The 27,556-nt window shown below is 37.1% G+C and overlaps 1 protein-coding gene across 1 annotated transcript; it reads right to left on the bottom strand.

The window, feature by feature from the left end:
- Window positions 1–3,442: 3,442 nt before the first annotated feature.
- LOC149193916 (uncharacterized) lies at window positions 3,443–4,458 on the bottom strand. The gene has a single exon (XM_089407055.1). It carries the CDS (start codon window positions 4,406–4,408, stop codon window positions 3,809–3,811), a length of 600 nt encoding a protein of 199 aa, XP_089263181.1. The 5' UTR covers window positions 4,409–4,458; the 3' UTR covers window positions 3,443–3,808.
- Window positions 4,459–27,556: the final 23,098 nt, after the last annotated feature.

Raw genomic sequence — 27,556 nt, 5'->3', positions numbered from 1 at the left:
TTGTTTGATTTAATGAATTTTAGTTTTCATATATATATATATATATATATATATATATATATATATTTTATACAGGTGGTCACAAACCTACAAATGTCTCAAAAGAGAAAGATACAAGTTACAATTGGGGAAATGTATGGATGGACAAAAGGGAAAACTTCTAAGACTCAACGGAATTCAGAAACACTTGAAGAAACCCATAATGCTCACATGGAACAACAATTACATGAAATTTTTGGAAGTTCTTCTGAACATGATGTAGATGAAGAAACAAATGAAGTTGAAGAAGAGGTTGGTGATAATTCAGAAATGAAAGTGCAAACAAAAAGACAATTTCGCATGGAATGGTTAGATAAGTTTGTTTGGTTGAATTATGTGAGGTTTGATGATAAAATAACTATGAAGTGTAACTATTGTGAGAAGTATAGGATGAATGGACCATGGGGTTTAGGGAATGGTTACACCACATTACAACATGATGCTCTTGTTACTCGTGAAAAATCATGGGTGCATAAAGATGCTAAGGAAAGATGGATTAATGCATTAGAGGGAAAGATGAAACCAATTCCAGATCATATTAGACAGGTGAGAGATGCCAATAAGGAAAGAGTGATTTCTACAATGAAAATATCATATTTCATTTGTCAAGAAGATTTATCTCTATCAAAGTATGAGAAGCTTTGCAAATTTCTAATGGATGCAAAAACTCCAAATATGCCAAAGTCTCAAGAGTACTCTTCATACACAAATTGTAAGTCTGCAAATGATTTTATATATTGCATATCAAAACATCTTGAACATGTTTAGATAAAAAATATGTTGGAAAGTCCTTTCTTCTCATTAATGGTTGATGAAAGCACTGATCGAACCTTAGAGAAACACCTTGTTATTTATGCAACATGTTTAGACTCAAAGGGTCTCGGGCCACCTATCTCGCAGTTTATGAAGCTCAAAGATGTAGTAGATGGAAAAGGAAAAACAATATATGATAGTGTCAATCAATTAATAGATGTTAGAGGCCTTCAATATAAAGATTTGATAGTTGTTTCTACAGATGGAGCTTCAGCGATGATTGGACATGAAAATGGCTTTGTTTCATTTTTGAAAAATAACAATCCAAACCTTATTACAGTTCATTGTGTGGCTCATCGTGAGTCTTTAGCAGCAACATATGCTCTAAGAAATTGCCTGAGTTATTATTTGTTGAAAAAATTGCAAACAAAGTGTATTCATGGGTTCAGAACTCTCCAAAGAGAAATAACGAACTTAATGATTTGCTTAGAGTCATGCAAATTGATGTTCTTGATGTTCTACAAATACATTCAGTGAGATGGTTATCCAGGGGGAAGTTATTATAAGGCTTGTGAAGCTTATGCCAGCAATTTTAACTTTGTGGAAAAATGAAAAAAAAACTTCATCTTGGTATGATAAGACGAGAATATATTCTATCCAGTTTTGTTTACATATGCTCGTTGATGTGCTAGGGGAATTGAACAAGTTGAATGTGACTTTTCAAGAAGAAAATGTAGACATTACAACTATTGGGTTGGCTCTTGAAGTAACTATAAGCACATTATCTAGATGGGTTTTGAGAAGAGAGATATTTGCAGAAGGCACAACTTATCTTTCAAATTTTTTAAATGATTCTCAAAATGGATACATTGATATTAAAGATGAAGGGAAAGTTGTCGATAGACATGAGTTACGATACATCTCTATCTCAGCGATGAATATTGAATCCAATGAAGTAAGGAAACAATCTATGAAACCTTGTATTGAAGGTACACAAGAGAGTTGTTAGCAACTCACTGAAGGTTATATAGAGACTCTCATAGACTCTTTGAATGAAAGATTTCTAGACCTTCATCTTTTTAATGCAGCGAAATTGTTCAGCCCTTATTATTATTCAGAAGAGCGTCATAGTCGTGAGAAAAATTCAGAGCGTTGGTTTTTAAAGCTTTTTCAACATTTGCAACATACCATATCAAGTGATGTTGGATTTGCAGCTTTATTTGATGTTAGTGAAAGAGAGTTGCACCCTTTTGTTGATTCATTAAATCTGGCTTGTGAGGGGTTTTCTATGAAAGAAACATGGAAAGTCTTTCGTAACACAAAACAATGGCACAAAACTTATCCTAATATGATGAGATTATGGCAAGTTGTCCTCATTATTCCTGCAAGTACAATGGATTGTGAAAGGGGATTTTCTAAGCAAAACATCATCAAGGACATTAGAAAATCGAGGCTTGGGTTGGATACACTAGATGCTCTAATGAGAGTATCTTTGAATGGACCTGAATCATCTAATGCTGATTGGCATGCAGTGTATGAGATATGGACAGATACAAAGTCAAGAAGGATTCTTGAGCTTTGAAAATTCTTCTATTTTATGTTTAATAGAGGATCTATGTATTGAGATATTCCTATTGATAAGTTTTTTTGTAGTTTCCCAGAAAGTTTGACTTTTAATGAAGTATAATCACTATTTATTATTGCATAACTTTTCTGTATGTTTTTTAGATGATTTATTTATAGTCCACGATTTATTTATAGTCATAATAGATAATTTATTTATAGTCCATGGATTGTAAGTTTTGCATAGATTTTATTGTTTAAATGGTCTCACCATAAATCTAAGCTATAAATCTGATAGACTTATCAGCGTCTAATTTGATGACTTATTGTGTGTTGTGGAATAAATTTACAAAAATTGTTGAAGTAGAGTTTTCCGTGACACTCACATATTTGATTAAACGTCAAACGAAAGGTAAAAAAAATGCAAAAAGGAATTTGACAAACAAAAGGAATTTGAATTTCCAGGCCTGCAGGGAGCAATGCGCAGAAGAGAAACCACACGATTTTGGGGTAGTTAGTTTTGAATCGAATTCTCACGCGCCACCCAAAGCTCATTAATGAGGTGGACAGAGAGTCAGTGACATCGACCTTGGTCCGAGTTCAAACAAATTCAAACGGACTTGTTTATAATGTGACTTTTTGGAGATTTTGGTGACGGAATCCGGTGGAAGAAATTGAGGTTAAATCTTGATTTGTTGCAGTTAAAATGGTTTTTTAACTGCATATTTGGATTTAGCACCCTGAAAAACCCCTGGGACGCTTTGATTGTGCAGAAACTAGCTATCAAATTTACGATTCCAATAAATTACTGCCGGATTTTGACCGAAAAAACCCACCGGAAAAGCTTTCAAAAAGTCGCGTTATAGACAACTGCAATTCAAACAGATTATGAAATGACAGAATCACATCAAACGGCACCTCGTCGGAAGTTGGAGGATTGCTGGCCGGAGCCAGAGGTTTTTCCCTAGCTAGACTACTCCAAAAATAAGTGCTGGTTGTCTGTATTTTAATATAAAATTAAAATGTCCCGACTCAGTGATCGATGATCCCAATCAACTGACAGGAAAACATTGACGGCCACCGAAGGAAAAAAATAAGAACTGCAATTTAATGATTCTATCGCTGCACATTTTACAATCAAGTTACTCAGTTTTTTTTGCTGCTGTTCTTTTCTTTTTAGCTGGCTGGGGTATTTGCTGAATCGCGTAGAGGATCTGAACTTATTAGATCTAGTGTATTACCAAACAGTATCAACGCTTGTGGAACAGCAATGCTCCTTTCCTATAGCTTTTTGTCGGGAGATGTCCTCGAAAAGTTCTTAGACGAAAAGAAAACTCCCTGCGGCTCTGCAACTATGCAAGCCGGTCTCTTTTAGTATTCGTTGACCATTACAGAACGATCGGCAAAAGGAGCCAAAACTGAATCTGGAAACGGGGACGACCCGATGCAAACTTCAAGAGACATCTTGGGCCTTGGTCATATGGCAGAGCCTGCTGGGCCGCGGCTGAAAAGACGTTCTCCTTCGTGTATGGTGGCTGGAGGGGCGTATGAGAGCAGTGAGAGCTCTTCTCACCCATTCTCCTTCCACACCGCCAATTCTTACCACCGAATTCCTCATGGCAGACCTCCTCGCATTTAGGTGAGAATGCACAGTAGAAGAAGAGGAATTACATGTATTTCTATGAAGACTGCAACGGAACGAACCGGGATGATTCGTCGGTGAACACATACATGTCTTCCTAGGCGGAGGGCAGGGAATAGGCTTCATGGCGGCACTGCCTTTCGGTGAAATAGGAAGCCCTGCAGTTCGAAGCTGCGACGCGGATCTGTCGAGGCCTAAATTGATAGAGGAGGAAGAGGCGGTGGAAGCAGAAGAATAAGAAGAGGCACCGCTAAAGCTTGCACGGGTAGGAGAGAGCGTTCGGTGGACAGCGAAGTTGAAAGCAGAGGAGGATGGAGGCGAATTGACATGGCGTGTGGGAGAATTGGATCTGTGAACGTCAAAGGTAAGGGGTCGCACAGGGGCGCTGCTAAATCTGCTTCTTGCCTCCATCTTTTTTTCTCTCAAGGAGGGTTTGCTAGCGAGCGATGCAAACCGAGGAGACCTCAGGCACCTGATTTATACAATAAAATTTACCCTGCTTTTGTCGGTTTTACGCCACCCTTTTACCCGACCTCCGCACCTCGGGGCAGGACATGGGTTAATTAATCCACGGTATTGCTCTGGCGGATGGCCAGATTTGATTTTGAAAAATAACGGGCAACGAACAAGACATCGAATAGAAGGAAAGTGTCGGCATGTTCGTATAATCCACCTGCAGTTGGGACCCAATCCCACTTTCTCCTCTTCAACTAAATTGAAAAAAGCATTAAGATGTTTCATCACCGCTTCTCTGGCAGCTTCAAAAATAAATATTACAGGGCTCCACCATTCACCAAGTGGGTGTAATTTTTGGAATATAGCACATGATTGATTGAATGGCTTCTGGTCTACATTTCCAACTCTAGACTTTGAATCATTCCCATGGGACTTTGTCTTGATACATTGCGTGCCGGTTACGAAATTAGGTTGTTAAACCTTCAACTTTATTTTTCGAACATAGAACAACTGGTTTTTTTCATCATGTGTTCTTTTGTATTATTTGTTTGACTGATTTTCAGATTTAAGTGTGTTAAAGAATATTTAATTTTGATTCTATATCTATATAGATTTAGACGTAGAGATATGTATGCTTAAATATATGTATAGGAAGTGAAAGATGTGAAAAACTTAACTTATTAAGAATCTTCCTTTTCCCGTTAGTTCTACCTTAACATATGGAAAAACAAAGGGGAACCATAATTCCGTTGAAGGCGTTCCTTTATGTTAGGTATGTATAGCTTTGAGCTTCTTCGTGCTCACATTACTATGCATTTACCGATGGTTAGGGGCAATTTAGTGATGGTAAATGGCAATCGCATTGGTATGCATTTACCGATAGTCAAGGGCAATTTGGGGATGGTAAATGGCAATCACATTAGTATGCATTTACCGATAGTTAAGGGCAATTTAGAGATGGTAAATGGCAATTATATAGCTAGAAGCGTTTAGTTAGGCGTTCCTTTTATATTAGGTATAGCTTTGAGATTCTTCGCCCATGGCAAATGGAAATTATAATTGTATTGGTGTTTTACAATTAAGTTGAGGTTAATATTAATTTTATACAGAAATAAATTAATAGAAAAGTGGAAAAAAAATTCTTAATTTTTTATAACTATTTTTTTACCCTTTTAATATAAGGAAGTTGTATAATTTTTTTACTACTCATTATGTTGTGGATACTTATAACGAAAACATAAAAACATAATATTTTAGTGTAAATATTTCAATGTTCATATTAAATAACATTTGTTCATATTAAATAATATAATATTATATCAACTTTATCTCATTATGTTGTGGATATTTATAGCGAAAACATAATATTTTACTATAAATATTTCAATGTTCATATTAAATAACCTAATAATTTGTTCATATTAAATAATATAATATTATATCAACTTTATATAGATAGAGAGATAAAGTAAATGAAAGCAAAAAAAATCTTATATTTACACTTTCAAAATGGAGAGAAATGTGTAATTCTTCACTATTTTAATATAAACATTAAATAAAATATTTCAATATTCATGTTAACTAATATTTTATGTTTTATATTTCTTAATACAAGGAAGAAGTGTATTTAAAAATATTAATAGCAAAGAAAACATTTTAATGTGAACAATAATTTGAGTTGACACATAGCATGCATGGAGAGAGATCTTAACCTGGTATCTATCAAGCTTTAAGAGTGATTAATATCTCTAAAAAAGTTTTGGGCCTCATGATATTTGATTTCTTTCAATTAAAATGGATCTATGTTATTTTATTTCCATTTCATCTTTGTAATATAAAATCGACAATTCTTTATATAATTTATTTTTATCGTAGATTTGTAATCTAGAATGGTTAATAAAAGACTAAATAACTTTTAACATTATCAACAAAAATTTTAATGTGAGAAACTGGTGAAAGACAATATAACTTTATATAAATTAGAAATTCAATATTAAATTTTTTTAATTAAACATTACTAAAATTCCCTTTAATTATAATATTAATTAATAGAAATATAATAATATAGAAAATAATCAATTAATCTCTCTATCACCGTGTATCACCCCACCTACTAATCTAGAAAAAGGATCACTCAACCTTACCCTAGAGTCTTCATTAATATATGTTTTTCAAATATCATGAACCATCATTTTTATTTTTTGGTCGTGGCATCGCTATGGTTTTAGCCAACCTCATATTCAGCACTTTAAACTTGGGCCAAAAAAAAGTTTATTTAAATAAATGATTTATCTTTGTCACATTAATTTAGTAACCATAAAAAATAATTAAAATGTTTCCATGGCGAAGTGCCCTTTATAATTAGCGTTTTATAACTCATAGGAATTAGGGGTAGTTGCTTAAGCTATTTGTTTTACACATTCAAAATCCAATTAATCTAATTTTCCAAAGCCAGTTAACTATAACAATTAAAAAAACATTATCGCTCATCTACATTCTTTCCTATTATTATTTTTTTATGATAATAAAGAACTTGGAAATTGTAAATACATGTGTAAGTATTTTTAGTTGAAAAAAAAAAACGATTAAAGTTTATTTAATATAATCTTGCAAGTATGATGAGATAAACCATTTTAAATGGTTCAATTTGTAAGCATGTCCATTTCCTGTGAAAACCGTTTTGTATCTATTGTTCTTGGAGCAATTGGGGATGGTAGAAAAGTGAAATTAATCAACCAATGTCATGCCTTTATTCCCCACTATTGGGAATATGTATACATTAGTTACCTCTTTTGAATGGAAAATAAAAATACAATTCAAAATCTATAGTGGAAACAAAGGGAAATCAATCACATGCCATACAAATGTTATTAGATATTTCCACAATGACATACATGTGATATGAGACATTAACCTTGAATATAAGGAAAAGCCTAGTTACTAATCATTTCTTTCACTAACATAAATGGAAAAATTGAGACTATTAGCACTTCGTAGTTCCTCCAGGCTTAGGAGAGGAACCCAAAGGTAACCACAAACCACTTTGAAACTGGAATCTAGCCCTTCCAGCTTCAGAGAGGGCTCTCTCTATATGAATTTTCAGTCACTTAGGTCTTAGGATAGGTATTAAGATCAGAGAGGAATGAGTTTATTAGTTTGAAGGCATAGAAGAGGGAAAATCCTTTGGACATACAACCATATGGAGCTAATGATTTTAAGTGATATGATGGGGAAATTAAGGAAACCTTAGAGAGGAGCAAGATATGCAATCCTTATGGTGTTTTTTGTCAAATTTCGTTGTAGAAATGGTGAACATAGGAGCAGTGAATATAGTGACACCTAAAGCATCTAATTGAGGATGAATTCTAGATGTCACAATGGATGAAAAACATTATTAAAATGTTTAGTAAGCTATAACATACCACTTTACAGTGAATTCTAAAATAAATCATGGCTTAACATGAAGACATAACAGTTAAAGCTTGATTGTAACAAAAGAGAAACTCACATATACAGAATAAAACATCACCATAAGCAATTGACACATGAATCCTTGTAAAAGTCAACTTAAGCCTTCATCATTCACTGAAAATTTTCTGAAGATATACAATGCACAATGTTTTTTTTTCTCTAACCCTAACCAACCATTTCTTAATCAAACATACATCATATATACATCAAAGACAATTATTTCCTTCCTTTAGGAACCGAATTCCCCAAAAATATTTCGGTTTCTCCATATAACAACGAAAATAGAACTAATTTCTAGAAATAATGAAGATATTTTGACCAAAAGAATTTTCAACAAATTACATTAAATGCTTGCACAAAGATGGAGCTCGAACCTCCAATGTAATTCAAGACATTTCTCATGACCACAAATATTGGTTTGGTGAAATTTAGACTCAAAATGCAAAGTCAAATCGTTCATTGTGTGGAAGCACAGTGCAGGTACTACGCTACTCTCTTCTTTAGTAGAAACACAACAAAAAAAGCACAGCAAGTTGATGGTTTGTCTACTTCTGATCATTTTTTGAGCCTCTGAATGAATCATGCATCTCAAAAATTACCTGAAAATCATCAACTAACCTTTGAAAAGCCTATTTTCATACTGCAAACCTTCCATCCTTCAAAAACATCCCTACCATAAAAGCACAGTGATATTTTACGTTCAAAATTATGACTAGTGTTGAGGTATCTGAGCATGGAAAACAACTAGCTGATGATGTTGACAATCTTGTAACCCTTTTTAAAGTTCCCACAGACAAAAAATATGCCAAAACCTCAAATCTCTATCAAATCCTAATGTTGTTGGTAGTAGTGCAGCATTAATGTGTAGACTAATTCCTTTGCAAAACATCTCAATTTCATTATCCATATTCATTCAACTCGCATGCTTGAGAAAAAAGAAAAAAAAAACCAAAACTACTTTGATTACCTATCAAGATTTAGACTTTAGCTGCTTTAGCCAATAGATCAAGCTTTCCTCTTTCTTCTTCTTGTATTTCCTACAATGCCTCCTGCAATTTTTGTTTAGAAACCCTTAGCTCTTTCTTCAAGGTGAGATTTTGTCTACAGATTTTCTTGATCTATTTGTGTAGGGGCAGAGTTCTTTTCAACACATACTTAACATTTAACAATGTTGACTCACAAATGTTCAAGTGGTCATGTATTTTCTTTTTGGCCCTTTCATCCTGCTTTCTAAGCTTAGTGATTTCACTTTGAGCTTTTTTCATCTTCTTCCTCAGCCTATGGAAAGTGTGTTGCCCTTCATTCAACTCATCTTTCTTCCCTTCTTGCCTTGACTCTTCTTTGTGTAGCTGCAACTACCTGACTGGAGACCTAGTTACATTAATTCTTACTGATGAAGCCTCTAACTCTTGAATGTTCTCTATTGTTACCTTCTCTTTACCTTTGGACTTAGTTATAGATGGAGTTTTCTTCATCACTGGTTCTATTTCACCAATTTTAGGTGTCTTTCCTAAAACATTCTTCTTCAACTCCCTATTGTCATGTTGTATCTAGGCAATGGTTAAGTGATCCTTTTTCATTTGTTCTTGCAGTTCTAATATCTCTTTATCCTTATCATCTAAAACAACATGCTCTGGTATGACATCTAGAACTTCAGTTGATCATTCAAGTGTTTTCTCCATGGGAAATTTTTTCATAGCATCTCTTGTGAGTGGCTTCTTAGGAACCTCCACCACCTCAGGAGAAAAATGAAGTTTCTTACCTTTTTTCTTGTCTGATGGGTCAACTGAAATTGATGGCCTTTTCACTGAGCTTTCCACTGCTAGTTGAACATCCCTCGCCACAGATGAAGGTGTATCCTTTCTACTCCAGGGGCTAGTTGGAAATTCAACTATCAACTTAGATGAATTTATGAATGCCTGCCATATCTAATTTTTCTTTTTCAATTCTTCCACCACTAATAATTTAGTCAAAGAGAAATGAAAGAGACTAGGCTATACTTGAATTTGCTTACCTTGAACCTTATATACCATGTTACTAAGGTTTTTGAACAAATAGAAAGCCATATTCAAAGGCTTTTTCCTGTGAAATGCATCAATAACTTAAAATGATACTGATAAATTCTCCCAAATATTCCTTCACAAGTGAAATATCTATGGATGACCTTAAGAATTTTGATGTAGGGTTCTAACAGATATTCTCTTGGCACAATAGCTCCATATTCCTTGTTTTTGTATTTTGGCTTTAGGAAATCCTTGTAGTTGGCTATGTCTAGAGGCATGCCCTTGAACCATTGTTCTCCTTGTAGAGGAATCTCTATAGTAGCTGAAATGGTGACATCTGACACTGGAAAACTAAACTCTCCAATATTAACATCTACCTTGGTGAAATTCAAAGCAAACTCTTTGGTAAGCTGAACACTATAACCATGTATCTTCTCACAAAACCTGATGCAACCAGTTTTTTCAAAAGCAACCCTAATTGCTAGATCTGAGCTTATCAAGGTCATATATTGAGGCTCAAAACTAACCATGTCTCTTCCTTTATGCTTCTTCCTATTTGGAGTTGTCATGGCTCACAATGAAGGTAAATTATAGGGTTTTAAAATGCAATTACATTGTTTGACAACTTGTGCAGTAAGAAAGCGCAACAAATGTAGTAGTTATGGAATTAGGGTTTTCGATGAGTGCTCATGACAAATTTTGAAATAAAATCCCTACATTAACAAGTTTAAGAAACAAAAATCAACCTCCATACCCAAATGCAATATTTTTTTGCTTTTATCTGCAGTGGAAATTCAAATACACAGGCACAACAAGAAAGTGCATCGTGTGAGGGAAATAATTTTCTTGATGTTTTACAATAGCAACAACAAGGTTGTAAGACTCCAAACCACTTATATGGAATTCTCAAGCTCTGGGATATAGGTGGCATGCGAGACTTTGAATGTTTGGCACAGGTAAAAGAGAAAACGCAACGACTGTGCGAAAGCGCATCGAATTCTCTAGGCACAACATGGAAAATGCAGCGAGCTATGAATTCGAGGTTTGCAAGGTTATCTGAGTGTTTTCTTCTAAAGGTAAGGGAAAATTGAACAACATACTAGATGAATCATTCAAGAAAATGAATATTAGAAACTTGGAAGTGGTGATAACCTCTTGAATTATGGAAGCGCAATGGTTATCCTTGAGCACAACGATCCCACTGTAGATTTAGCGCAACAAATTCCAACCGATGTCCATAATGTTTTCGATGGAACAAAGAGTGGATCTACGGTTTCTTAGATGTTAAAATAATATTTTGAACTCCCAAGGTGACTGATGCTGGCTCAGCCAACAATACCCACAGTATGCATATAAAATGCATAATCTCAATTGACCCAGGAATTTCAATCTCCTGTCAAGTTAACCCTTCATGAATTACGGTTTAAGGCCCCTTAATAATGTCTCATGTGGAAATGTTTTGAAGACTATTCAATAGTATAATCCTTAATTAACCTCTCCAGTGGAATCTTGTTCAACCTCATAAACTTTCATTAATTCTTAAACTCGTGCATATTAACCATACCCTCTTACTCTAGTCTCGGATTTACTCAACACTAATCATACTATGGTTAATTTCCCTTAACTCGCTTCATTTATATAATAACCTCATATAATAGAAATATACATAAACCGCATTAACCTTACCTTTCCACTTTTACATAGCCTTGACACATTTTTCGAGGTCCACCTTTATCGGTTCAATCTCCACCATCGATTTCATTCCATCATATCAATGGCTATTGCGTGATATCCACTCATCCTCTGGAACTCAAATAACTTTAACTCGCATCTATAAACTTCTCGGGTTCACTCCGCAATTGAATAGCAACTGAACAACAATTGAACAACAATTGAACAGTAATTGAACAACAATTGAACAACAAATTGAATAGCAATTGAACAGCAACTGAATAACAACTGAACAACAATTGAATAGCAATTGAACAACAATTGGTATTTGAACAGCAACCGGTCCCACGTTGACTTCCGCGTTGAATTTCCCTTTTTGCACGGACTCTTCACTCTATGCAGTTGATCTTACAACTCAATCTGACGGTCGTTGATCCACTTGATCAACAAAATCAATCGACATCCTCCACCATTGATCTCCTCATTAATATTATAGTTGATGGTTCACCCGATCATCGCAAATCGTATATCGCAATTTCATTTGGCCAAGGTTCATTCACTCCTGAATAATGAGATGCGATATTCATCCAACGGTCTGCAGCCCTTCAACAAACACGTGGATTTCCAAATGCTCAACCCCCGTAGTTGACTTCACATAAGCGTTTGAATTTGTGATCGACGGCTAAGATCAAACGCAAGCCTTCAACCCTGACAAGAATTTCCGCGCTCTCCTATCCCACGATCTAGTCCTCTTCCATTCTTCCGCCATTCATATCCATTGATCTAAAAGATCTGACGGTTCTCGTTCCTTTCTGCTTACTCCATGTTTAGGCCGTTTCTTAGTGTTTCTGTGGTTTCAGGTTTCTTCCAAGGTTCTGGTCTTTAGCTGTTCTGCATCACAACTTCCTCCTTAACTCCGCTCGTGCCTTTATACTTCCTTCATCTCCACTGTAACATTAAAGGCTTCCTCTTGTACTATCGGTGTGAACAAAGCCGTAACACCTCTCTGTCACTCTTCTCTGTATTTCGCCTCTAATTCTGCACATGCAACTTCTGTTACATAGAACTACTCTAGTTCACACACAGATTATAGCTAAATTACTCCACACACACACATAAACTCAGAATCGAGTTGTTTGTATTAATAAACAGGTATTTACACAGTTTCTTCTCTGTGGCCTGATTTCCAATATCAGTGGCCTCTATTTCACAATCTGTCTGTAGGCTTACAATCAAACTCTTCACACTCTAACTCCTAACTAACTAGCTAACCCCTGACTATACCATTTAGGCTTACATTTATACAAAAGGATTCTACAACCAATTCCCTGTTTAGATCCATAAACTTCTCAACAAAACCCTAAAATCTCTTCCTTATCTCTAAGGATCCTCTCTAATCCACGAAATCATGAACTAGCTCGTAATCTAAGATTTGCAATTAATTATCAAATCTCTCAATCTCTCAACTATCCTAATTCTCTCATGTTCTCCTACATTCGAGAACATTTACAATATGCTTCACAATACTTAGTTAATTCCTATTTTCATTAAAATCACTCAAAACCTAGGTAATTACATTAATTCAACACTTAGGAAGCCAAATGCCTTAAAATACAAGACCCCCTATGTCTACTAAAATACAATGATATTGTTGAGTTGAATGCTACTGCATCAGTGGCCAAACCCTCCTTTCAAGAAAAATCATTGTGATTTTGGACCTCTAATCGTGAAAACATAGAAAGGAAAGATGCACAACCTATCTCATAATCGTTGTACTAGAGGGTGATGTCATAGCACAAGTTTGATTTGACAACCTAACTGACTATCCTGACTCCACTAATTTGTGCCAATGATGAGAAAACATGTGTCACTGTGACCTCACTCATGATTTTGTATGAGAAATTGACCCTAGACTCACTTAACTCAATCTTCTGGGAATCAATGACTATCTTTACATTATCACTCACATAATTCTAACATAATTACATCAATAATATAATCTTACATTGTTCACAAAGACTAATAACTTGATCTCTAAGAGATCATAGAAAAACTTTTACACATTGAGCAACATAAATTTAAAAGATGAAACTTTTTTTTTACTACTATTTTGTAGGACACTAACATTGGCTCCAATGGGGATGACCTCCTCCTCGTGAGGTGCCAAGAACACCGCAGACTAGTAGCCTAGCCATTGGACTTTATTGATTCTTGACTTGACACATAACTGACTTCTGACTAACTCATGAATGACTCATCACTTATTACATTCTAAAAAAATGGTAGCATTTCATCAAAATCTTAGGGCCTTCTCCTTGGGCTTCAAATTCTGGTGACGACTGCCCACACCCGCGACACTAGAAATTGGATGGCTATATACAATGAAGCGATCAAAACCAACTAATTTTAAGTAAAATAATGATTGAGAAACCTACTATTTACATGCCCTCCAGCAATAAATTCTCCTGTCAAGTCATGCAACAAATATGCATTACTCCCATGGAAAGTTGCAATATTGAATGGTCCTTTCCAAAGATTTTCAAATTTTCCATGTTTACCTTTATCTTCATTCCTAGCATCCCACTTCAGAGCCAAGTCACCAACTTGAAAATATTCAACCTTTGTCCTACGATCATAAATCTTCTTAATTTTATCCTGGATTGCTTGAATATTGTTACAAACTTCATCTCTTGTTTGCTGCAATTGAATCATTTGATTTATTCTTCTTTGCAAGTCATTTGGTTCTGCATCTACTTCCTGCAACAAATTCATTACTAGAATTCCCAAGGAAGAAGGAAAAGGAACATATGTTCCATACACCAGTTGAAAGGGTGACATACCAATTGACTTTTTAGTGTTCACTCTATCAACCCACAATGCATAGATCAAATTCTTATGCCATGTTTTTTAATTTTCTAGCAACAACTTATTTATAATATTCACCAAACTCTTATTTGAAGACTTAGCTAAACCATTACCCTGTGGGTAATATGCAGTAGAGTGACTGAGTACAATATGATATTTATGATAGAATTCAATCATTTTCTTGGACTTGAAAGCAACAACATTATCAATGATTATTCTACGAGGACAACCAAATCTTGAGAAGATATTACCTTTCAGAAACTGAACGATGAATGTGTCTGTTGCCTGCATGGATGGTATCACTTTTATCCACTTTTTAAAATAATTCATGGCTATCATAATCCATTTATGTTGAGCTGAAGATGATGGATGGATTTCCCCAATGAAATCTACACCCCACTGATGGAATGGTGCTTCAACTACAATTAGTTTTAGGGGTAGAGGCAAAATGTTGAAAGTGAAACAAGAAAATCCTAATTTAATTTTATCCTTGAATTAAATTAGGAGTAAAATTGTAATTCGACATCACATGACAACTTGTATTAGTTAAATAAGTTAATTTGACTTAGTTGGATCAGTTAATTCGAGTTGAGGGTCTAACTTAAGTCATGTAGAGTGTCTCCTACTTTATAGGAGCCCTGGTTGAGTTTATTTTGAGTTGTAATTAATTAATTCAATTTAAGTGAGTTAAATTCATTTAAACTAGTTCCAAATGTTGGAGGAACTAGTGGGAGGTCTAGTAGTGTGGTGTTGCATGCAGTGATCAATAAGTTAACTGAGGATTCACTCATAAATAACTCATGCATGTCAGATTTGATAGTTACCGAGTTGAGATTGGCGTTCATGGACAATGTACTATCAATTGTATAATCATCTGAATTGTATAGGTGGTGCATTCATTCAGAGGAAGGTCTATGAGGATTGTGCATTTCCAATTGAGGAAATTCCCTAATTAATAGGGGGTTAATTCCCAAGGAAACAATGCAAGGAAATAGGGACTTGGGCAACTGAGAAATTGGTTAAGTATTGTCCTAGGCTTGTCAAGGAAGTTGTGAGACAGATATAAATAGTGCAGAGGTTTCTCATTCTCATATTTTCTGACTAATGCAATATATAGATAACAGGTATTTTTAGTTGTGGCTTTCCCCATGAAATCATTGTGTAATGTGTTGATTGAATTATTTCTCTTGTATGCTTCATGATTTCACAATCATTTAATTGTTTCCATAGATGTGTAGAGTAGATTCAAGTCTATTGTTTTAGTAAATTACAATTAGAAGTTTTAATCTACAAGGAATTTCTACATGGTATTCGAGTAGAAATCACTCTAGAAGAGGAGAATACAAGTTTGTCTTTTGCAGGTGAAATCAAATTTGTAGTATCATACTTGAGAGACAGTAGGATGTTGTTCTATGGATTGAGACTCGAATATGCCCTTTAGGGTAGTTCAAACTATATTGCTTGGAAGGATAGGATGGAGGCAGTGTTGGAAGACAACATGATTAAGGAATTCATAGGCAAATATATTCCTAATCCTCTAGCAACTAATGCTCAAGATCTGGTAGAGTGGATAAAATGTGTTGCAAATGCGAGAAGGATTATCCTAGAAGGAGTTCGAGATCTTATTGTCTTGAACCTCTACGATAAGGAGACTCCATATGTAATGTGGAAGGCCTTGATAGGCCTACTTCAAAACAAAAATTACCACAGGAAGGTGGCATTGAAGGACAAGCTTAGGAAAATCAAGATGGAGAAGGGCGACACAATACCAAAGTAATTGACCAAGTTCACCCAACATCAGGATGAGCTTGGAAGTGTTGGTGTTATAGTTGCTAAATATGATACGGTCAACCTAACACTTCCAATCCTTCCAAGAGCTGGAAAAACTACTAGGATTCGATAAATGGGAGGGAGAAGCTACTAGAGTGGAAGAGTTTTTGGTCTGACTTGGTGCAAGAAAATATTCAATGGAGCACCAAAGATGGATCCTCATCCAAGCATGATGATGAGGAAAATTGTGCCTTAGCTGGATAGGAAATGAAAGGGAAAGGGAATTCATCCCATTCCAAATCAAATTCCAGTCAGGGTGACAAGAAGAAGGACTTGTCAAAGACTAAACTTTTTCACTGTCATGAGCTGGGACATTGTGCCATGAAGTGCTTGCATAAGAAGGATGATAAGAAGCCCTCAGGAGGAGCAACAGGTGAAGCTCTTACTTCACAATTCGAGTTTGATTTCACCCTCATCGATTTGATGGTGACATCGGTGATGGTTAGTGTGTGTTATATGGATAGTGGATCCTCATTCCATATATCCGACAACAAAGAATTCTTTAGTGACTTGGAGGAGAAATAACTCCAGATGCACATCGAAATGGGAGATGATGGAAGGTATAGTGTGACCGACATTGGTACTGTTACTTTTAAAAGGGGGTTTGGTTCTCCTCTCACATTAAAAGATGTCATGTATATTTTGGGCTTGAAGAAGAATTTGGTTTTAGTTTCCATGTTGGAGGATCATGGCTATGATGTGATATTTAGAAAAGGAAATGCTTTCCTTCATCACATAGACTTAGGACAAGTGAAGTGGATCAGGGTTCGGGTGAAGAACCTCTACAAATTGGATGTAGAAGATTGTGCTGCTTTGAGCATAAAAGAATTGAATGTGTAGAGCTGAGACATCAACGAGTTATGGCATAGAAGATTGGGTCAATTGCACCACAAAGCTTTGAAGATCATGCAACATATTTCTACAGGACTTCCCAAGGGTGAACTAGAGCAAAGAGATACATGAAAGGGGTGTACATAGGGGAAGTACACCAAAGACACCTTTCATGACAAGGACAGTCGAGCATAAGCGATCCTTGAAAGAGTTCACTAAGATGTTTGTGGGCCATTCTCGACAACCTCCACGACTAAGCACAGGTATTATGTAATATTTATGGATGATTTCTCACGTAAGTGCTGGATTTTCTTCATGCTGAAGAAATATCAGACGTTCTCTAAATTTTGTGAATTTAAAGAGCTTTTTTAAAAAGAAACTAGAAGGAAAGTGAAGGCTCTTAGGAGAGATAACGGTGGAGAATATGTGTCGAATGAATTCAAGAAATTTTGTGCATCAGAAGACATTCGATGAGAGTTAATAACACCTCATAAACCACAAAAGAATGGGGTGGATGAAAGGAATAAAATAAGTATTATAGAAGCTGCATGGGTGATGTTACATGATCAGGGCCTACCATTGAACTTGGGGGTTGAAGCATGCAACACAATTGTGTATGTGAATAATAGGAGTCCTCATCAGATTCTCGAGATGAGTACACCAGAAGAAGCTTTTTCAAGTAAGAAACCAGATGTGGCGCACTTCAGGATATTTGGTTCATCAACTTACTGTCATGTTACCAAGGATGCAAGGAAAAATATAGATCCAACGACTGAGTTGGGCATATTTGTGGGGTATGCTGATACACCTCAAAACTATTGGGTGTACCTACCATATCACAACATGATAGTGGTTCGTAAAGATGTGAATTTTGATGAAGAGAAGGCCATGAGATGTTCCCTTGAGAGGGAGCTTCAGTTACATGCAGATGAGGAGCTTTTAGCTCCAAAGGAAGAACCTCAAGATGATGTGGAGCAACCACATGTAGAGGAGCAGAAAGTGGAAGCACCCACTCATGCAGAAACTTCTAAAGATGGAAGGAAGCACACCAAAGAGGCTAACAAATTGATTCATGATGCTAGAGAGAATGTCGGAGCACCGACATCACAGTGAAAGTAGAAGAGGTCACCAAATCGGTACACTAGCTACATGGATCTAATGAGAGGGAGTGTAGAGATTGAGCCATCATCATTTGAGGAATAAATGTAGCAACCAATATGGGTTGATTCCATGGTGGAGGAGTATGAATCCATTATCAGAAATAGTGTTTTAGAAGTGGTTCAAAGACCAACAAATAAGTTAGTGGTGAGTTCTAGATGGCTTTACAAGGTAAAGCAAGAAACAAATGGGAGTGTGGAGAAACACAAGGTTATATTTGTGGCTAGAGAGTTCTCTCAGGTGGAGGGAATTGATTACGAGGAGACCTTTGCTCTAGTAGCAAGGTAAAATTCAATCAAATATATTCTAGCACTTTCAACGTGGATGGGATGGAAGATACATCAGATGGATGTGAAGACAACATTCCTCAACGGAGTGATTGAGGAAGAGGTGAACATTGAGCATCTGGAAGGATTTTAGACCTTCAACAAAGAGTCGCATGTGTGCAGACTCAAGCGATCGTTGTATGGATTGAAACAAGCACCCCGTGCTTGGTACACTAGGATTGACAATTATTTCACTAGGTTGGGCTTCACCAAAAGTGACGCAGATGTGAACCTTTACCGTATTGTTGTTAAAGGTAAGTCGTTGATTATAGTATTATATGTCGATGATTTAATTCTAATAGGTTATGAGAACCTAGTAAAATATTGCAAAGAGGATATTGCAAGAGAATTCAAGATGAAGGACATGGGGCCCATGCATTATTTCCTTGGTATGCAAGTATGGCAAGGAGATGAGGAACTGTTTGTCTCTCAAGGAAAGTATGCCATTGAGATATTGAATAAGTTCCACACGGAGATCAACAAACCCATGGAGACTCTTCTAGCAGGAAATTGGAGGAAGGAAGATGCTACTTTAGGTGAAGTAGTGGAGGCTACTATTTATAGGAAACTTGTGGGTTCACTTATGAATTTGGTGAACAAAGACCAAACATATGTTTTGCAATTAACCAGCTTAGTCAAGCAATGGTTAAGCCAACTAAACTCTATTAGAAGGAATCTAAACATGTGTTGAGATACATCAAAGGCACCACTCAGTTTTTTCTTTGGTACAGATGGACAGAGGGAGTGAAGCTTCAAGGCTTCACAGATGTTGATTGGATAGGGAGTCCATCCAACCAGAAGAGCACATCAGGGGGAATATTTAGTATTGGGTTACTAATATTATTTTGGTATAGCAGGAAGTAGAGATCAGTTTCACTTAGTTTGGCAGAAGTAGAGTACATGGTTGCTAGTCAAGCAACTTGTGAGGCTATCTGGATGAGGAAGATCTTTGTTGGGTTATTTGGTCAACAGATGAATCCTACAGTGATTTACTGTGACAACCATAGTTGTATCAAACTCTCTGAGAATCTTGTTTTTCATGATCAGACCAAGCATATCGACATCTGTATCACCATCTACAAGATTGTGTGCATAGGAGAATCATGTTGCTGGAATACATTCCTACATAGAAACTGGATGTAGATATTTTGACAAAGGCATTGTCAAGATGAAAATTCAATATTCATAGAGGTAGGATCAGGTAGTAGATAATCCCTTTGTTTTTGAGAGGGAGTGTTGAAAATGCAACAAGAAAATCCTAATTTAATTTTGTCCTTGAATTAAATTAGGAATAAAATTATAATTCCGCATCACATGACAACTTGCATTAGTTAACTAAGTTAATTTGACTTAGTTGGCTCAGTTAATTCAAGTTGAGGGTCTAACTTGAGTCATGTAGAATGTATCCTACTTTATAGGAGCCCTAGTTGAGTTTATTTTGAGTTGTAATTAATTAATTTAGTTTGATGAAGTTAAATTCAGTTAAACTAGTTCCAATTATTGGAGGAACTAGTAGGAGGTATAGTGGTGTGGTGCTGGTTGCAGTGATCAACTAGTTAATTGATGATTCACTCATAAATAAATCATGCATGTCATATCTGAGAGTTACCTAGTTGATATTGGAGTTAAGGGAAAATGTACTATCAGTTGTATAATCATCTAAATTATACGGGTGGTGCATGTAGTCAGAGGAAGGCCTATGAGGATTGTGCAATTCCAGATGAGGAATTTCCCTAATCAATAGGGGACTAATTCCCAAGGAAATAGGGACTTGGGATAGCAAGAAATTTTTTAAGTATTGGCCTAGGCTTGTCTAGGAAGTTGTGAGACAGATAGAGATAGTGCAGAGGTTTCTTGGCCTTGAGCAAAGCATTGTAATCTTCTCATATTTTATGACTAATGAAATATATCGATAGTAGGGGCTTTTAGCTGTGGCTTTCCCTAGAAAATCATTATGTAATGTGTTGATTGAATTATTTCTCTTGTATGCTTTGTGATTTCGCAATTGTTTAATTGTTTCCGTTGATGAGTAGAGTATATTCAAGTCTATTGTTTTAGTAAATTACAATTAACAATTTGAATCTACAAGGAATTTCTACATAAAAGCTTCATTTTTCCTTCAAAGAATTGACATTCATGGTAGCTTGAAACCCTTTTATAAACATCATCAAACAAGGCTGGCTAGTAAAAACTATCCCTCAAAATATTGTTAGCTACGGCTTTCCAAAAATGGTGGCCTTCACAATCCCCTTTGTGAACTTCTTCCATAACCTTTTTTTCCTCATCCTTCAGTAAACAATTCAACAAGACACCTTCTGAGTCTTTCCAATACAAATATTGATACAAAATGCAGAATTTCACAGCCTTTAGTTTCAAAAATATTTCCTTTGTTTTTTTCATCCCTGGAGGAGCCTGTAAGTGTTGTAAAACATATACTATATCATTATACCATGTAGATGAAAGAAAAATTTCATATACCTGTTGAAAAGGTTCTTAATCATTTCCATTTGAAAAACCAGTGATAAAATTTATGTCCAATACATTCAGATTTGAATCAGCCATAAGTTTTTCCAATCCTTGACCCTTTACCAGCTTGGTAGGCTTAATCTTCACATCATACTCAAGAATAGATGATATCCATCTACCTCTTCTACATTCAGGATCAGGTTGCCAGGTCAGAATGTCTTTTACACCAATATTTGGAACATAAGAAATCACATGTGAATGAAGTACATAAACTCTTAAACCTTTCAAGGCTTTAACCAATGCATAAGCCTACTTCTCCATAATGTTGTACTTAAGACAAGAATCTCTCAAACCCATGTTATAGTGTGGAATTTCTAAGTCTGACATGTTAGAAACCCTTCATGCACTTTACTGATTTATTCCTACCTACTTGTTATGTTAATTAACAAGTTATTTACCCTGTAAATAATGGAAATAAATACAAGTACATGCTAAACACATTACAGATCATCAACTGAAGTAAATAGAAACAAGCACACAAGTGACACCGTTGTTTTTGGACTAATGTCACCGGAAAAACCCAATGTTGGAAAACCGGTGCAACTATCTGAGGGTTTGATTTATTAAGCAGTTTCAGAATACAATATGGGTGCCAAATCCAGCTCACCCAACAGAGAAAAATCCTGGCACTAGCACCTCTCTACTCGCAAGTAGATATTCCAGCTGAAACCTAGGATAAACACTCCGACAGCTCCACAGCTCCAATCTACCCTATGAAACCTTAGCGTCAACCTCTAGGGACTGCGTCATCCTCTCTCTGGCCCAATGTTAGCCTAACATCACTCTAACTTGGCCTGCACCAGCCTCTGGAGGCACTGTGTCAGCCCTCTGGCCCTCTGCGTCACCCATGCTAGCCCTCTAAGGCACTGCATAGCTCCTGCCTGCCTCTGCGTGAGCCCTGACTAGCTCTATGTTAACCCTTGGCTGCTTATGCGTCCCTCTCTCCAGCTACTACGTTTATCCTTTCGGTGTTATCTCTGCCTCTTTGCTTGTGTATTCACTGCCCCTCAACTGCAACTCTGATCACTCTCTCAACTTTCTCAGCAAACCCAGCCCTAGAAATTTGAAATCTTGATCTCTTGGTGTGTTCTCCAAGTGACCCTCAAGCCTCCTCTTATACTTTTCTCATTGACAAATCAACGATTGAGATTAAGTCCCTAATCAATGGCTAAGATTATATATGTATCGATCCATGAATTTTGGACCATTCTAACATAGTTTTATATTAATTCACATTAATTTAATTTCCCTAAGTTTAGACTTAGGGACCCCATTAAAAAATATTAATTTATTTTAATATCTCCCAAACTGTTTAGAATCTACCCAAACCTTTTCTGGGTATTGGAGATCTCATGTACCTTAGCCTCTCCACCAAATTTCGTGGCTAGATCACATCCGATGCTACCCCAAATCAACACTCCCTCTTAGCGAGGACTGTGCTCTAGCAATACTCCTTAATGAGTATTACTCTGATCATCCGGCGTCGGTCCCTCATGCCAGGCCTGCTGCCAATCATCTATACTATTGCATCTCGTACTGCCACCCATGGCTCTGCCACTACCACTGTTGCATCTGTATGATAGCTCCCTCTGCATCCGTGATGTTGCCAATGGCCCTACCACTGCCACTGTTGCATCTACACTACATCCCCTCTCATCATGTTGCATCATGTTGCCCATAGCACTACCACTGCTAACTACTACACTACAACTCAGTTACTGAGAATTTAGTAACTGATCCTAACCCTAACATCTCTGTCAGGCTAGAGACACTCCTGATGTTGAAGCTCCCTCTGTCGTTGACAAGTGCTCCCTCTCTAACCTCTGCGTTGTTGCAACAACTCCCTGCATCTATCACTGTTTCATACCTCTTTGTGCCATCTTGCACTGGTGCAACACTCCCATGCCTCTCGCACTGTTGCAGCCTGCTAGTCTCACGTTGTCTTGGGAATCCTGCACTGTAGCTCTCTCCGTGGCTCCATCCTCATCCGTCTCTACTGACATCCTCCGGTCCTGCTACTCCTCTTCGGGGCTCTCGTAGCCAGGTATAATCCAAGAGGTTGGGTACCTCAAGGATCCTACCCCTCATCTTTTATAGTCCTCTTGACTACAACTCAATGTCTCCCCACTTTCGCTCAAGTGATGTGTGTGCACTCATGGCATAGTCATCGTTTGTCTCCACTTCCTTCTCTACCCTTGCTGGTGTTGCCTTGGTCTCGGAAGCCTTTCCCTTGCTCTTCTTCCTCGGACATTGGGTCGCATAATGACCCAACTCCCCACAATGGAATCATTTGACCTTGGAGAGGTCCTTCTTCTTCCGCTTTTCTTGCTTACCCTCAGATGCTAGGGCAACATCCACCTCCTCCTCCTTCTTGATTCTGATCCCCTTGTTACTACTTCTTGTCTTGGTCACCCTCCTGATCTCTTCTTGGCAAAGAGTCGCCCACATTTCCTCCCAATCTATAAGGTTCACCCTTCCTAGTATGCTTTGGAAAAACACCTCCCAATCTTCTGAGACTGCATTCAGGGCTGTTCTCACCATCAACTCTAGATCTGGTGTGGCCCCTATGGAAGTCAGTTGATCTCGGATCTCCTTCAATCTACCGAGGAAGGTGTCGATCTGTTATCCCTTCTGCATCTGGTATGACCGCAGCTGATTTTCTAGGAGCATCTTCCTCTACATGAAAGTATGTTGATACAACTTGGTCGGGGCCTCCCACATCTCCCGTGTCGTATTCTTCTCAGCAATACGTAGTACTATATGATCCTTGACCCTGTCAAGAATGATACTCTTGGCCCTCGCCATTACTTCCCCATACCTGTCATTCTCAACTGGGTCAACTGGGACCACTATCATCTTTAAGGCGAAGTACTTGACACGATTTCTGTCAAGTATGGATAAGATTATGGCCTTCCAAACTACGAAGATTGAGGCTCTGTCCAGTCTGTCCTGGTCTCTTACTCCGTGTAGTGCCACTCTTCTGCTCTTCTACTTCCCTCGTGGAAGTTCTCGATGTGACTCCCTCTGAGCCTCGATTTCCCTCGTGGAAATCCTTCTATCAATGTCGAGATGCCCCCTACTTTGATTGTTTGTGCAACTGCACCACTGATCTAGATTTCTCGGCTAGAAACCCTCAGTAGAAACTCCCTCCTCCCTGGCCTTGCCCTGTTAGGTATTGTTCTAACAATAGTACCCCACCAACTCTACTCTGCAACTTATCCACAGCCTCCTAAATCCCAACAACCTGAAGGTGAGAGCTCCTAGGCTCTGTGCAGTCCCAGCACCGGAAAACTAGCTCCCCAAGCCAATTGTGTAAACCCTCCTGGCCTCTGCGTGAGCCTGTCTTTGCCTCCCTTAGCCTCTGCGAAACTTCTTCTTGGCCTGAACTTGATGACCCAAGCACTATGTCACCCCTTCCTTGTTGTTTTGCTTCTAAGAACAAATTTTGTCACTCAGGACCACTGTTTTCTACCGCTGCTACTTTGCTCGGCTGATGTCCTTAGTTCTCCTGTGATCTACAACCACGCTCTGATACCGTGTTGGAATTTCTAATTCTAACACGTTAGAAACCCTTCATGCAATTTATTTATTTATTCCTACCTACTTATTCTATTAATTAACAAGTTACTTACCATGTATATATTGGAAATAAATACACGTACATGCTCAACACATTATAGATCATCCACTGAAGGAAATAGAAACAAGCACACAAGTGACACCATTGTTTTTGGACTAATATCCCCGGTAAAACCCAATGCGGGAAAACCGGTGCAGTTATCTAAGGGTTTGATTTATTAAGCAGTTTCATAATACAATCTGGGTGCCAAATATGGCTCACCCAATAGAGAAAAATCCCGACAGTAGCACCTCTCTACTCGGAAGAAGATATTCCGACTGAAACCCCAAATAAACACTCTGGTAGCTCCACAACTCCAATTTTCCCTAGAAAACCCCAGCGTCAGCATCTAGGGAGTGTCAACCTCTCTCTAGCCCAACATTAGCCCAGCGTCACTCTGACTTGGCTTGTGTCAGCCTCTGGAGGCACTGCGTCGGCCCTCTGGCCCTCTGCGTCACTCATGCTGGCCCTCTAAGGCACTGCGCAACTCGCGGCTGGCTTTGCATGAACCCTTGGCGGCTTCTGCGTCCCTCTCTCCGGCTGTTGCGCTGATCCTCCCGGTGCTATCTTTGCCTCTCTGATTCTATATTCACTACCCCTCAGCTGCAACTCTGATCACTCTCTCAACTTTCTCAGGAAACCCAGCCCTAGAAAGTCGAAATCTTGATCTCTTGGTGTGTTCTCCAAGTGACCCTCAAGCCTCCTCTTATACTTTTCTCTTGACAAATCAAAGGCCGAGATTAAGTCCCTAATCAACGGCTAAGATTTGATCTAGCTTGATCCATGACTTTTGGACCATTCTAACACAGTTTTATATTAATTCACATTAATATTTTAATTTCCCTAAGTTTACACTTAGGGACTCCATTAAAAATATTAATTATTTTAATATCTCCCAAATTGTTTAGAATCTGCCCAAACCTTTTCTGAGTATTGAAGATCTCATTTGCCTTAGCCTCTCCACCAAATTTTGTGGCTAGAGCACATCTGATGCTACCCCAAATCAACATATAGAAGGCTATTGGTTTTTCATTACCTCACTTATTTTTCTGCATTAAGACTGCTACAATGGTGTGTTTTGATGCAAAAGATAAGAGGATAAAGTCTTTAGTATAATCCAGACTAGCAAAAATAGGAACACTAGCCAAGGTCTATTGTACCTCATCAAAAGATTTCTTTGTTTCAACTGCCTATTTGATTTCACTTTCCTTTCTCAGCATGTTGGTTAAAAACCTTATAATGTCTGCTAAGTTAGGAATGAACCTTCTCAAAAAATTAACTCTCCCCAAAAATGATTGAACGTTATTTTTATTCCTTGGAACGTCAATTTTGTGAATTACAACAACCATTTTTGGATCCATTTTAATACCATCCTTTGAGATTATATGCCCCAACAATTTTCCTTCCTCCATTGCAAAATTTGACTTCTTTGGATTTAAAGATATGCCAAACCTTCTACACTTATCAAAAACCTGTTTTAGATGTTGCAAATGATCAAAATTAGATTTTGAAAATACAGTGATATCATCAAGGCAAACTACAATGAACTTATCGTTTTCATCAGCAAATGCAATAACCGTGGCCCTTTGAAATGTGGCCCATGCATTCATCAACCTAAAGGGAATTTTGGCATACATAAAGGTTCCCCATGGTGTGATGAAAGTTGTCTTTCCTTGGTCATCAGAGTGCAACAAAATATGATTGAAACCTGAGAGACCATCAAGCATAGACATCTTCGTAGAGCCTACCACTTTTTGCCATATATGTTCCATCTTAGGTAAAGGATAATTATCTTTAATAGACACTTTGTTGAGGTTTCTGAAAAAAAACACAAAACCTTATTTCACCCGTCTTCTTTCTTACAGGGACCAAATTAGAAATCCATTTTGAAAACCTTAAGGGAAGAATAATTTTCACATCAAACAATTTTCTCACTTATTTTTCAATAAGAGGAAGAATAATGGATTGGTTCTTCTCAAAGTTTGCTTAAAAGGTTTTTGATCCTTCTTGACTAGAATTTTATGTTGAATAATACTCTTATCATACACTTTGAGGTCTTCATATCCCAAGCAAAAAATATCTAAGTATTCCTTCAAAAGATTAAGATATTTCTATCTATCTTCATGAGTCAAAGATCTGGAAAGATTGACCATTTTAGGTTCTTTCTCTATCCCAATATTGTATTTCTCTAATTCACTCTCTGTGGGAACTACTTTAGGGTTCTTAGCTACATCATTATGATCAAACAACTTCTCAATAGGGACCAAACCTTTTGTTATCACATTATTCTTCAACTATATGAACTCAAGATCTACAACTTGATTTTCAAAACCATCTGAAATTGAATCAAAAACCTATTGTTCATCCTCATCACAACATTTTTCATCATCTATGCACAAACTGGAAAATTCCTCAGACATTTGCAAAAATTTATTAAGTTTCTTTTCATCTTTAAACACTTGCCAATATTTTGCATTGTCTGGGACCGATGGTGTATGTTTGACTTCAATTTCATACGTATTGGGATAAATAGGAATCTTGAACACACTAGCTAAGGTGGCCAATGCATCAACTATCATATTTTGTCCTCTAGGAATTAAACACAAATTATATTCTGGAAAAAATTGCAGCATTTCTACGAAAACATTCCTATAGGCTCTCATTCTGGGGTGCTTAGTCTGATAATCACCTTTGATTTGATTGATAATCAACTTTGAATCCCCATGGATTAAAATCCTTTTAGCCCCCAAATCCTTCAAAACCTATAAGCCCATAATCAACGCTTCATACACGACCACATTGT

This window comes from Pinus tabuliformis, chromosome 2_2 (genome assembly GCF_031772625.1).
Source record: "Pinus tabuliformis cultivar Carrire ecotype Pingquan chromosome 2_2, CPIR1, whole genome shotgun sequence".
NCBI classification, from domain to species: domain Eukaryota; kingdom Viridiplantae; phylum Streptophyta; class Pinopsida; order Pinales; family Pinaceae; genus Pinus; species Pinus tabuliformis.
The sequence above is the reverse complement of the archived record's forward strand: the minus strand, read 5'-3'. Positions and strand labels throughout refer to the sequence as shown.